The 13,459-nt window shown below is 42.2% G+C and overlaps 1 protein-coding gene across 9 annotated transcripts in view; it reads right to left on the bottom strand.

Annotated features, from left to right (window-relative positions):
* trpm3 (transient receptor potential cation channel, subfamily M, member 3) overlaps window positions 1-13,459 on the bottom strand; it is a 134,814-nt gene that overhangs the window by 108,106 nt on the left and 13,249 nt on the right. The window contains exon 1 of one of the 9 annotated variants that reach the window (XM_053869657.1): window positions 9,226-10,045. The exons of 5 other annotated variants lie outside the window; for them this stretch is intronic. In XM_053869657.1, the coding sequence (XP_053725632.1) occupies window positions 9,226-9,315 (90 nt within the window). In that variant the 5' untranslated portion in view covers window positions 9,316-10,045. Of the gene's footprint in view, window positions 1-9,225; window positions 10,046-13,459 lie in introns of those variants that run through there. 3 more of the 9 variants (XM_053869651.1, XM_053869654.1, XM_053869655.1) reach the window with 3 other exon arrangements.

Here is a 13,459-nt window from a genome sequence, read left to right as displayed (position 1 = left end):
AATGATGTCATGGTTCGCGAGCTCAAACCACTTCTTTTTCCTGTCTGAATACACCAGCTGGGTCCAAATTCAGTTTCGCTGCAGGACGCAGCCGTGTCAGTGTGAAAGGGCTTACGGTTACCTTCATAGAGATGCCACCTGGTATATATGGTACCATGGATATCTCGGAGCTTGGCTGTCACATGAGTTGTTGGCACCATTAGTCAAACTCTTGGCCTATTCCAGGTGGAATAAAGTTAAATCCCGAAGTGGAATATTAAGGAATGCCACCTGGTGGCTTAACTCTTCGCCCGACTGCTGAACAGTGCGGTCGGGTTGGTGAAACAAGCAAGCTACATTTCAACTTCAGACGTTGCCGCCACGCCACACCTAATAGAAGTTGGACTTTTCACTTGTTATTTTGATGTATATTACAAGTGTCGTCGAGGTTGGAACGGTTGATTCTAGTGAGACTGGCAGAGCACAGAGAGGGTGGGATGAATGGAGTGAAACAGACCTATCACTCAGATGGTTAAAACGACTGGTTGCAGTAGGGAAGTGAACGGGATTTTCCAGAACAAAAGATCTGCCTCTCAGGGCACGTAAAGCACTATAGAACCTTTTTTAAAACATACAGCTGGGATTAAAATGGCACTAAATATTGGATCTTTCACATCAAAACCCACCAGTCATCAGTGTTGAAAGAGCAAAGAGATGGAAAAAGTAAATAAACTGCTCGGTTTTAACAAGACAAATGTAAAGATGGGTGGGTTGCCAAACTGGAGAGAGGCAAAAGAAGGGGGATGGTTGGACTCCGGAGCTGCAAGAGCATGAAAGGGGCTGAGAGATGGATATAAAAGACAAAAATAGCCCTCTGTGGCCGTGCTGTTCACTTTCATTTTCCATGTCCCAATATCCAATTTACAGCTACGTGCGCTGACATGCAAGCACACGTGCACGCTCGCTCACAGAGCACGGCTGACAAACATATTCATCTGCTCATATCGCGGTGAGATGAATCCTCTCTGTTGTTAAATAGCATTTCATCAAGTGGGGCGTGCAAATATACATCAAGAAAACAGATGTTCAGGAGTGACAGGACGGCGCCAGTAGGGAGCGCTGGACCTGAAGAAGCTCATAAACATGAAATGTGCTTCATCAATGGATGCTTGAGATTGGCTGGAGTTATGTCAAAATAGGAATGGAAGAGTGAAGGATTCCCATATAGTTACTCAAGGTGAGTGTTCCTCATTCACAAGTAAAGACTACTGCGCCACCCCTTGGTGAATAATTCATCCTCAACCCAAAATAGCTGAGGCCTTTTCATCATGCTGTAAAAAGGGCATTTGAGTAAACCAGTCATATCCTTTAAGCTACTTCACTTGAACAACTGTGCATCCAGATCACGGTTTGTTTTCCGCAGTGTTAAACAGCAGGCGCAGAAGACTTCATTTCAATGAGGCGGTTGGGAGAAGTAGCCTGATGTAAACGCCACCCCTCAGAGATAATGACTGGGATGACTTCAGCGAAGATGGAACAATAAAAAGCGTGAGCTTGATATGGAATGACAGTGACAGTCTAGCAAAAGAGTAAAGAACAAAGGTGAGGAACAGAAGTGTGCGATGGAGACAGCGGCGTGAAAAAGACAACCTGCAGGAGAATGATATGGAGGCAGCTGCAATGAGGTGAGAATTCCCCAAGAGCACCATAAAAGAAAGCAGCAGGCAGAAAATGTTCTCCTTCCTGTTTGTTCTTCTGAATGGTTGCAGCACTCGCCGCGCACAGTGTCAGGCCACTGCAGGTCTGTGTTCACGTGTGCAAACTGAAAACTATCATGAAATAAAAGGTGACAAATGTATTTACAGTTTTCAAATCACAAGTCTGACATGAGACACTTGCAGAAAAGGAGGCAAAACTAAGATGTCAAGAGGAAAGATCCACGCTGCAGTGAGGACAACACAATAATGTGTAATGGGCAGCAGAAAGATCCAACCAACAGCTCATTATATACAGAAGAGAGGCTCGTGGTCTCCAAGGGAGATGCTGCTGTCACACTTTGGAGAGCCAGTACAGAGAGGAAATAACAACAGAAGGCCAGGGTTATGCTAATATCCAAATATTTGTGGGTCAGAAAGTGATTGTTACGGAACAGGAACCTGCGAAACTAGAGGCATAACTCGCAGAACATGGCAGCAGCCAATATATTCTAGACTGGGATTTTTATATATATATATATATATATATATATATATATATATATATATATATATATATATATATATATATATATAGTCAATCGACAGCAAAATATTGTCATTGTTTTCAATCCTAGACTTGTTTGTGTGCCTACAGTGAAGAGTGGTTGTCACTACTGGATACAGAAGGAGTTCACGCTGTAAGTAAATAGGAAGTGTGTCTACTATGTGACACACAGCAGTAACACTGGGCCAGTTTTAGGACTAACTCTGGTATTTGGTCAACACAGAGCCAGCACAACAAGGTTGTAATACTTTAGGATATTTTACTGGTTTTTGTTTTTGTTATTAACATTATTATTAAGGGTTTTTTTTAGTTTTAGTGTTCTTTTTTTGTTTGTTTTTTTCCCCTTCAATATGGAAGAAGATGGAAATAGATCACAAATAAAAACTCAACTCAAGATACTGTTAATATCTGACGTTTTCTCATCTTCCAGCTAGTCAGCGCTGTCAGGCTGTCAACACAAGTGACGTCACAGACCTGGACAAAAAACAGCCAAGCCAAAATAAATAGATTTTAAATAATCACAAAATACCCTTTCTCTGAAATAATGAAGAAAAATGAAGGACAACTTAGCTTTAATTTTAGTTTGTTTTGACTGTTTTTCTAAATAGACAATGCAGTTTCAGTTCACCAACCCGACCACCACTGCACGTCCTGGTATTTACTGTGTAAATTCTTCAGATAAAGTACAAGTAAAAGTGGACACTCGAAACTATCGGCACATTTGTTTCTTGCGACAGAGCCCATTGTTTGATCTCAACTGTTGCACTGCATTATGAGATGTTTCACTACAAATTACGGTCTTGTTTTCCTGTCAATGTTTTTTGCAGAGACGGAACTTCATCTGAACTCACTATCTATTTATCAAGTCTGGCCTGGATCAATTCAACAGTACGGCAAAGACTCAAATAAAATCTCCACAGAAGCAGCTCTCCCTCTGTGTCCTCTTTGTCCCTCAAGCTGAGTGTGACTTGCAGCCTTGTCGCTGTCCGTGGTGCTGATGTGAAAAAACGTAACCTAATCTTCCCCAGTTTCAGCTGGAAGTCAAACAGGCCACTGCTTGTCTGGCTCCTGTCCAACACTACACTCCTGGCCAATTGATCACACACACAAGCAGCTCTCTAGCATGATGGCGTCATCTTCTTCATGGCGCTTCTCTGATGATTAAAGCAGCTCTAATTTCGGGCTGCTGAAGGGGATGCAATATCAATACGCTCGCCCTCCTCACCCCTCCACCTCAGCAGGGAATTCCATCTCCTTAACAGGCTTGTCAACTGGATGTTACCCAGTCAATAGTTATGTATTGATCAGATGATTCATTGATGCAGTTGTTGCATTATGAATGCCTACAAATGAACGTTAATAAATGTGTCATTACTGTAGGATACTAGAAATGAAAGACTAATGTATAATAATTCAACTACAATTAGAATCTAGTCATATGATATTATTAATAAAACATGTTGACTCTGTATTATAATAATTATTCATTCATTTCCCCCCCCACAGATTTAGCATATAACTGCTATTACAGGTGTTATTATTATATTACTTATTAAGTTTTGATATAAAACATCATACTTAAATGTATTTGTAGGTATCGCATGTAATTTGCATAAATTCTATTTTTTAAATCAAAAGTACAATAGTTATTTAAATGAAAAGCAAAAGGATACTCTTGTAGTAAACAGGTTGTTTTTATGGTGAGCTTTCAGCATCCATCATAATCCATGATGAAGACCTGTATATCTTCAAGGCTTCCACTTCAAGATCTCCTAAAAGATGAGTGACAAAAGCTTCGTACGATCATCAAAAGAAACCCATAAAACCTGCAGTAATATTCACGCCTCCCCTATGTAAATGCTCCCCATAAATTCCTCTGACACCATTGTACCAGTGAAGACGCCATGAAGAACATCAGGAGGATTCATGACTGACTGTCCTCATACATTATTAAAAAGCCCTACATCTCTACTATACAATCCCCTCCGGCAGTTTCACAGGTCAGAGGTGAGTGATCAAGGTTCGTACCTTGACCGTGCTGTCATTGCTGTGACTGCTGAGAGGAACTGCATGATGGGGGAAAGCGAAATTGTTCCGGGGGTGGATTGTTTTCTTGGTTTCCTTATTCATTTATTCAGCAACTGTTGGTGTTATAGCGAAGATTCTAAATGATTCAGCAGCTGCGCTCTGTATTCATATTTATCTGCTGTGCTAATAAAGTTGGCGAGACGCATTAATATTGTATTCTGCGAGTTATTTTTAAGTTCAAAGATCCATTGTTTATCATCGACTTGCAGATCAGTACATGCAAATTGAGACCTCCAGACTGAGTTTACTTTGCCTCATTGGCCCAATCAAACCTGTCTAGTTACAGTTTCCGTGAGATCCATAAAAAGAAACAAGCGACAGCTGGATAGAATATGAGTGCCACGACGATATGAGCTTGTTTACTTGAGAAGGAGGTGGATCCTCAACAAGCATTTCTTTGACGCACCGTGGGATCTGTCAGCACATGTGACAGCAGGGAATGTGAGGATGTTGTGCAGTAATAAAGCTCAGAATACACGGCCCCAAGGTAAGAATATAATCGAACACACTTTTTAAATAAATATGAATACTGCTAACTGAGCGTTGTACTTCTTCTTCTGTCAGTATGAGGAAGAGGAGAATGTTGACATGCAAAGATTAGTTGTGAAATAATGCATTGTTTTCTCTCAAATACTGGATTATTTTCTCATAATATTCTGAACAATATTAGACATGAGGTTGCACTGATACCAGTTTTTTCCTAAATGAGTAGCATGCGAGTACTTTTAGTAGCCATTGATACAAAGTAAAAAGATTAAGTTACTTTCAGTTGTTTTATTTTCCCAAACAATATTGTTATTTGAACAACAATCCTTAGTATGATTTTGTTGTACATGGGTCACAAGTTTCACTGCAGTATCGGTTTCATGGTATCGGCCATTCAATGAGTGCGGGCGTGAGTACTCAAGTCCGATATCGGTAGACATCATCATAATTCCCTTCCCTCAGCCGACGACTCATTTCATTACTTTTTTCAAATATAAAAAGAAATATTTTTATTTATTTATTCATTATTTAAATGCGCCATATCAGTTGCTTTTGAGGCTTTATTTGCCTTGGACAACCAGCACCTGATGCTATCTTGCTTCACTGTTGCGATGAAAACCAAACTTAGCCAGAAATCGATTACTTTTATCGGCCGACTCATTAATCCCCGGAGGCCCTGCACTCTTGATCATAACCAATAGAACAAGAGAAGGTCAGCCGTCCGCAGGGGGTGTCGAGGTACATTAAAGTGGTCCTCCATCATCATGATGTCAGCTGGTTGGAGGTTGTCCAGCTACGTCCATCAGCCTTAAAATGGCTGGAGACTGCCGTGTCTTTTAAATGAGTCTGAAACCTCTCAATGGTAACAAATGCTGAGGAATTTTTTTCCATGTCTGTCTTAAAGCTTTTCTTGTTTTACGTCCCAAGATCGCAACACTGACTGTAAAGATTCATCTCCAGCCTTGATCCCCACCAGCTGTTCGGAAAATCACATCAAATCTAATGAACAATATTGTTCAGGGTTGTTCTCCGCACATAATCTATCACATCACAGTAAACTCAGTTACACACCCAGATCATTACCGACTTTTGCTTACAACACACAGATCAGTGAATTGCATTCCAAAACACATTGGATATCGTTCTGTTTCAAATGCGCCGGAAGCTTCCGCATCTTTCTGTATTTACTATAGAGGGCTGTAAAATATTATGCAACGATTGTGCTTTTGAGATACGGCACTCACATGTCTATTCATGGTGCATTTAACGTCGTTGTTTTTGGGGAGGGGGGCAGAAACCAACCCAAAATCCCACTTTCGCTTCAAAGCACCAGGTGTCTCGGTGGTTAAATTCAGCCTCCATCACCACTGAAACAAATGTATTTGACAGGTACAACTTTTGTTGGAGAAATCTCTGACCATATCACAGCTGTAAAGAGCAGCGAGTGAACGCTGTGCAGTGGTGTTGGTGAACGGATATAGTCGAGGGAGACGTGGTACTAAAGTGTGCGGCATATGCCTTCTATTTCAGGCAAGAAGGGAGAGGGAGACCCTGGAAAGCTGGTTTGGACAGACTACCAGAGATTGAAAAACAGTAAAAATATAAAGTCTGCACTGAGAGGACTTAGGAGCGCTCCAAACCCAGAGGTTCCTTGAGCCGTAAGGGCGCAGCACTAGCCTCTAACCCACTGTGCTGCCATATAATAAAACTACCAGTGTATTAAAATGAAGGTTCTGATTTAGTCGCAAACATGTGTTATTTATTGAGATAAAATAAATGATTGCTAGGAATGTCGTCGTGAATCTCATGGTATTTTTCCATTTAGAATGGATCTCAAAAACATTCAATAAATTCATTCATTTATACAATTCAAGGTTGTTCATAGATTACTCTGGTACTCTACATTCCAACATAAAAAAATCTCCACGTGTTTGGGTCCTGTCCGCAAGTGCCAGTGTTTTTGGCAGTTAAATTTTGTAATGTTTTTAACCCGGTATGATCTTCACAGATCCAACCACCTGTAATGTTTGCCATATTGTGTGTCTAAATCTAAAAAAAGGTCTCCTTATTATTGACAGGATAAGTTTTATTTAAAAAAGAAAAAAAAAGAAAAATTATAATTTACGTTGGATAAATCATTCCTTGGTCTACATTCATTTTAAAAAATGAGACCAGAAAATATTTCTGTTTATCATCTAATTTGTCAGTCGCCCAACTTGAGTTTTCAGAAACAAGGAAAACAACACAAAATAATAATTCTGAGGTAGATGGTTTTTTTTTTACATTTTTGCGATCCTCTTTTTTAATAATAATAATAATAATAATAATTTAAATAAATGACTGAGTTGTAGCCAGTTATCACATTGGACCATTCAATCCCAAAAACCCTGAAGCTTGAGGCAGAATAACATCTCAGTCACTGGTCTCTGCAACATCTCCAAGTCGTTGTCGTCTGTAATTGCAGCCACAGTGTTGACTTGAAAGTGGCCAGCGCACGTTTGAAAACAAGACTCCGCAGCTGTGATCATCCCTGGTGGAGTATTGGCCGGCGGCGGTGGGCAAAGAACAAATTGCTGCAATATCACAACGTTGTGTGCTGCCCTCTCTCATCTCAATGTGAACGCTGCACTGACTGGCGCTCAGTTCTCAGCCCAGGCGAATCAATACTCGATTTTTTAATTGGATAACAATGCATTGTTGGACCTGGGTCCGTCGGCTCCAAGCGGTCGGACCGTCCTCTGCTTCAGCAGGAATGGTGCTGCGTCTTACACGCACCAGCCGCCTCCGTATCACCCCATGCACGGTGATAAACATGTTTCTGCGTGATTTGTTGTGGTCACGCTCAGATGCACCCACACGCCCAAGTATGCAGCAATATGGCCGCTAATCAGACCAGAAGAAAGCGCTTGGAAACATCTGACCATCATGACGGGCCCATCAGGCTCATTTGACACTGGTGTCACCATGGCAGGGAGCACACACTCATACATGCTGCTTTGAACCCACTTCCCCTGCCTGGCTGCTGAGGAATCAGGGGAAGCTTGGGATCTGAAGGGGAAATGGCTCGCCTACGCCAAAGGTAAGTAACTGAGATGGATGAAATATTAATCTGGATAGTCAGCTGGGTGGAGATCATGGGTCACAGCCAGCGGTGAACGGAGGAAACGCCATTCTACATGGCTAAGAACTGGATCGATGAAGACCTTCCTGCCCCAGTAAAGAAAGGTTTATTTGAGCAAAATAATGACAGTGAAAGGAGACACATTTTTCATGTGCTGCCGTGAATCCTCTTTATAGTTATTTCTGACAGTCTCCCTCCAGAATAAATGCAAATACAAAATTCATAAACATTCCTGGGTCACGTGCTATGGAACTACGGAGTGGGAATATTTTCCCATTTCACAGCTCACAGCTATAAACATCATTTTCACGTCCACTGAAGAGAGGAATACGCAGCACCGCTGCTCTCTATCTGTAGTTGGTTCATGAAATATATATATTTTTTTTAGCATTTTAACAAGAGGATCCAGGTTCTGAGGAAATAAATTACTTTAAAATATGGAAATATATTTACATTTTTGGGTTGATGTTTTTCCAGACGGAGATAAAAGCACTACTAAAAGCACTACTAAGGAAAAGTTCCTTTATCCAGCACCGTAACTGAAAATAAATTCACCGAAGGGTTTTCAAATAATGGTCCAAAATGAATGTGCTGGCACCTCATCTGTGCCGGTCCTCAAAAGGACACTCCAAAGACCATATGCCCAATTACGCATTACAAAGCCATTCATTTCTCCAGGTTATACAAATGCAAATGCCTGACACTGGCACTCGTGCTGTGTGGTTCAACATCACAGCGCCACTGTTTAAGAGACACTTTTAACGTCAGCAGATCAAAGGCGAGAAGAGAAGAGCCACTGACAATGGACCTTCCTGCACCGCACCACTGGCTTCTGGAGGCAAATGAATGAATAAAGATGAGGATTGAAGCGACAAATGCCTGTCTACCGGGCAGATTAGGCACTTTGGATTTACAGAAGCCGCGAAGCATATGCAGGTACAGTAAACAGATGCGCCCACACGCGCTCGGCGATGAATATCCACGCGCTTCTCTCGCGTATAGTTGTGATCAGGCGATGAGCTGTGCTGGAAAAACGGCACAACTTTTCTTTAGAAATGAGTCGGTGTGATGGCTTCCCTGTGATGCGTTGCAACTACACCTCTGCTCCTGTGAAGCGCTCTTCCCTTTCACTTCTCCGCTCCTCCTGCCATCGCCTCCTGGTCGAAAGCCCGCCACTATCTTCCTCACGCTCAGTCCTTTCCTTTGTTCTTTATTATTCCAAACTCTGCCACTTCATCTGTTTTGCTTTTTCTAACTGCTGCTTTGTTCAGGATGAGAGTTTTCTTTACCTTCAGCAGGCGCACAGACGGGAGAAAGGCGGCATGGCACAGTTTCCTGATGGTCCAGTTCAGTGGCCGTGGTGCGTCCAGCTGGTTCATGATGTCCACACTTCACCGTGCAGCCACTGGTGCCCGGCAGCTTCCCCTGCCACCGGAATCACTGGTGCCCCACTAGGGGGGCAAGAATGGGTGAGGATCTCCAACCCCAACTGCTGTAAAGCGCCCAGAGAGTCCCAGAGCATGACCCTCGGTAGAAACCCATCCACCAAGACTGTCACCTCAATCCTTGACTCTCCCAAAGCAGATGAGGCTCTCACATGGATCACTCTCGCCTTCTTCCCTGCCTCCTTCTGCTCTCTGGCCCACACAGATCCACTGAGTCCAGGAGCATTTGAATCCTCTTCCAGCAAGAGTGTACTCAGCTCTTGTGCAAAAGAAGCAAGAAAAAAAAGACCAGAGTACAGTAATATCCCATTTGGAGCAGAGTGGAAAAACCTCTACCGGGGTAACAGCATAGTGTGAGGGGGATGCAGGTAGGAAAAGAGAAGGAGAGAGAGAAGAGATGGAGATGTGAGAGGGGGAGAGTGGAAGAGTGCAGTGCAGTATAGCGCAGAGGGGGAGAGCAAAGGAAAGAAGAGCGGCGCAGAGCGCATAAACGGAGCAGCCTGTAAGGCAGCGGCTTGGAATCACAGGGAATTTGCACCACCGTCTCCAGGACGAGTGAGTGGCGTCACATGATCCACACGCTGATGAACCAGCTGAAATTAAATGGGACTCCGAGGCGAAGGCTTCTGTGATGTTTGGTGAAAGACAGACAGTAAAAGAAAACATGGAGAAGATGGGTCGAGTGATGGAGAGGCACTGTGTGGCGGTCTAAAGAGAAGTGAGCATCTAGACTGGCGGCTCTGTTTTATAGAGTGAATTCCGGGGGAGAGCTTGAAGATGGGAGCGAATGAAAAAAAAAGGAGGAGAAAAAAATTGGCTGCTGTGGCAGCGGAAGGGAGTTCGACCTACTTACTGCTAACTACGTCAAATTTTGGACGTTTCCTCGAACGCCGGTTTCTGACACTCCGCTCTGAGAGAGACATCACATGTGGCGTTGGAAATCAAACATAAACCAAGAGGAGGGAAAACACACACTGAGGGATGAGATGGTTCTGACTAACTGCAAACTAGAAGACCAGCTCTGTAGAAGTGGATTACTGAAACAAAGCTTACAGTCAAATCAAATTCAGGAATTATGCTGCCACTTTGCAAAAAAAGTAAAGGGCTTCAGAGAACTTTGACCACAATATTCCTGAGTTCTCTACCGATCATTTCAAGTATGACTTTGAATGGTCCAAAATAATGTATTTCATCACCAGTCACAGGAACATTGATCTATTTTAGCGATTAGATTGTAGGTTGTGCTTTTTTTAGTTGTGTTTTTTTTTTTTGTTTTGTTTTGTTTATCTTTGCAAGCTCTTCATGACGTGTGTGCAACAGTTAAAAGCGGTTATTTGAAATACAGCTATAACTCCAGAACATCACTGAGATATTATTATTTTATCACTTTGTCCCATTATTAACATATAGATTCAGACGTTTTGGAGTCATTTTGCCAACAGACAGCCAGCAAAAGCATGACCTTCTTGGTAAAGGCAATAAAAAATGATCAACCAGAAACTATTTTGAGAACATTGAAAAGTCAATTTAAAATTTAAAGTCTCTTCTTTCGTCTTATTAAAGTAAAAAGTAACATTGATATTGTGTGTTGAAAAGCAGGCTGACAGTCGACAGTGGTGTTGGAATTAAACAAGAATGAGTCCTGGATTATGATGTTTTTTCAGTCTCCAAAAAATGCCTTCTAAAAATGTCGCCATTGTATGGACACTGAAACAGCAATGCTATCTGTTAGCAGTGACACACCCTCTCCTTTTCTGTCAGACTTCTGTGAATTACACTATAATTCAGCCATAACCGTAGCACAGAAGTGGAACTGGAAAGTTGAAAAACTACTCTTTAGCCTTAATGTGTTGCCTTGAAAACCGGTTAGCACTTAAAGCAAGTGTCTGTTTAGATGCCAGAGAAATGGCTTTGACACTTCCAGACCAGAATATCAATAGTTGCTGTGATATTTCTTTGACCTCAGGGTCTCATCTCAGCTGTCCCTGGCTGGAAAACCTCCAGAGCAAAGTGTGAGGGCCAATTCATCCGCTGCCTCTCTGCATATAGAGAATCTGCGGCTCACGCCTCCATCTGTGTGCATGAGGCCACATACATTTACACCTGACTGAACCGTGTCATCGCTCTTTCTGATCCTCTCTACATCCATATGTCCACATACTCGGCATTCTGATCTGCAGTTTGATTTCCAGACTCTCTGAGAGTTGGCAATGAAATACAAGTCAGAGCTTCTCAAACCCACCGCTTTGTTGTACGTCATGTTATGGCCTCAAGTCAAGAGGATGAAATGATGACGAGATTTACAGTAAAATGGTGTAAACTGTAGATATCAGTTCAAGATCATTCTCTGGAGTCGCTCAGTCAATAATCCAAAGAAGAAACAAACCAAACTGCAAAGCTTGAAAGACGGAGACGCGACAGCTTTACTGAAATCTCTCTGCATTCCTTGGTTTGTCTCCAGTGTTGTAATTGGCCAGTTGAGTCTCTGGCTCAGAGTCAGAGCGCTTGGCCCCTGACAGTTGGGGACTGACATTTAGAAAGCTCCACCTCACCGACCACCAGGTCCCCTGGAGACTTCCAGCACCTCTGAGATTTATCTGTCAGGAGAAGAGCCACTCATGTGGACGTGAGCATGTAACTTCAGTGCTTCAGGGTGGATGCAGGAGAATGTCTTTCCTCCTCTCAGCCGAACTTCACACGTACCCGTCTCATCCCATTAAATAGGTCAGTAAACACATCAGAAGCTGCGCTCAGAGCTGCACCGTGTCCATCTAGACTCTAGATGGCGTCATTTTACTACTCACAAAAACACCCCAGTTTGCGTTGGTGATCCTCAGTCAGCTCATGCTTGAATCATCAGAGAATTCATGACAAATATCTGTGGTTTAAAAGAGTCTCAGATTATATTTTCTGAGCAGAAAACCATTCGCTCTCTCATTTCACAGGCGAACCACTTGTCGAGTATAAACATAACCACTAGGGGGCACCAGCTCAACACTATTGCAGACAGTCGATGTGGAGTTTATGAGTAGTGAGTCACGTCACAAAATAGAATTTAAAAAAAGGTGCACCTTGGATGCAGAATCATGTTTAAAAACCATAAAACTGGTGGCCTTAAACGTTGAGAACGAACTATATTTTAACTTGTCACTGCAGTTAAACTTCTCTGTGGGTTCATTTGCTGGAGGTGAAGGCTGTTACTACATGTTATTACAAGTAGTATGTTATTACTACATGTTAATAACACAAATTTTGGTTTGAGGTTTGATTTAATGGGGCACGTTATTACCACTCACCGACATGGTTTTATCAGCAAAACCTCCAGGAGTAGTCACCAGGATTTCATGTGCTGCCGGTTTAGTATTGCTTCACTGCTTTTTATACACATGGCATTTATCTGTTGGATTTAATTCACAACCTTCACCTCTCCCTGGAACGGTCGCATCCACGTGTGAAGTATCTATTTCTAGTGTTTCTAGTCTGGGACTATTGATTCAACAGGGAACCGCTGCAATAACATAAAGCTATATGAAGAAGGCTTAAGGAATTTAGGTCATGAAGGAAAGATGCAGATGGAGGACTAGAGGATGGCTTAAAGGAGGTCAAGTTAAGTTTGACACTAAATTGCAACTATCCAGAGAGATGAAGATCTTGACGGAATTTCTATATGAAAAGTGAACCACAGCAGTTATTCAGTGTTCAGTCCATGTGTATTGGAGCTCAGGTCAAGGTCAATTTTATTTATGTAGCACACTTCCGCAGCCAGTGCTGAACAAAGTGCTTCACGTAGAACAATAAAAAGAAGTATACAATTATGAACACAGAGGAAACAGGACTAAAATAGGCATTTTCATAAACCTCAGATAAAAGAATATAAAAAGAACACAAAATAAAAAAGACGCAACCCAATAAAAACAGTAAAAAAAAAAGGATGGTATTAAAAGCCAGTGCAAAGAGGTGTGACTCCAGCTTGGATTTAAAGTGCTCAAGTGATCGTGCAGCTCTGATATCTGGAGGGAGTTTGTTCCGCAGTTGGAGACCGGAGAGAGAGAAAGTTCTGTTCCCTCGGGTCTTGAGG

This window comes from Synchiropus splendidus, chromosome 7, assembly GCF_027744825.2.
Source record: "Synchiropus splendidus isolate RoL2022-P1 chromosome 7, RoL_Sspl_1.0, whole genome shotgun sequence".
Taxonomy (NCBI): domain Eukaryota; kingdom Metazoa; phylum Chordata; class Actinopteri; order Syngnathiformes; family Callionymidae; genus Synchiropus; species Synchiropus splendidus.
Note: the sequence above shows the minus strand (reverse complement) of the source record. Positions and strands in the feature narration are given on the sequence as shown.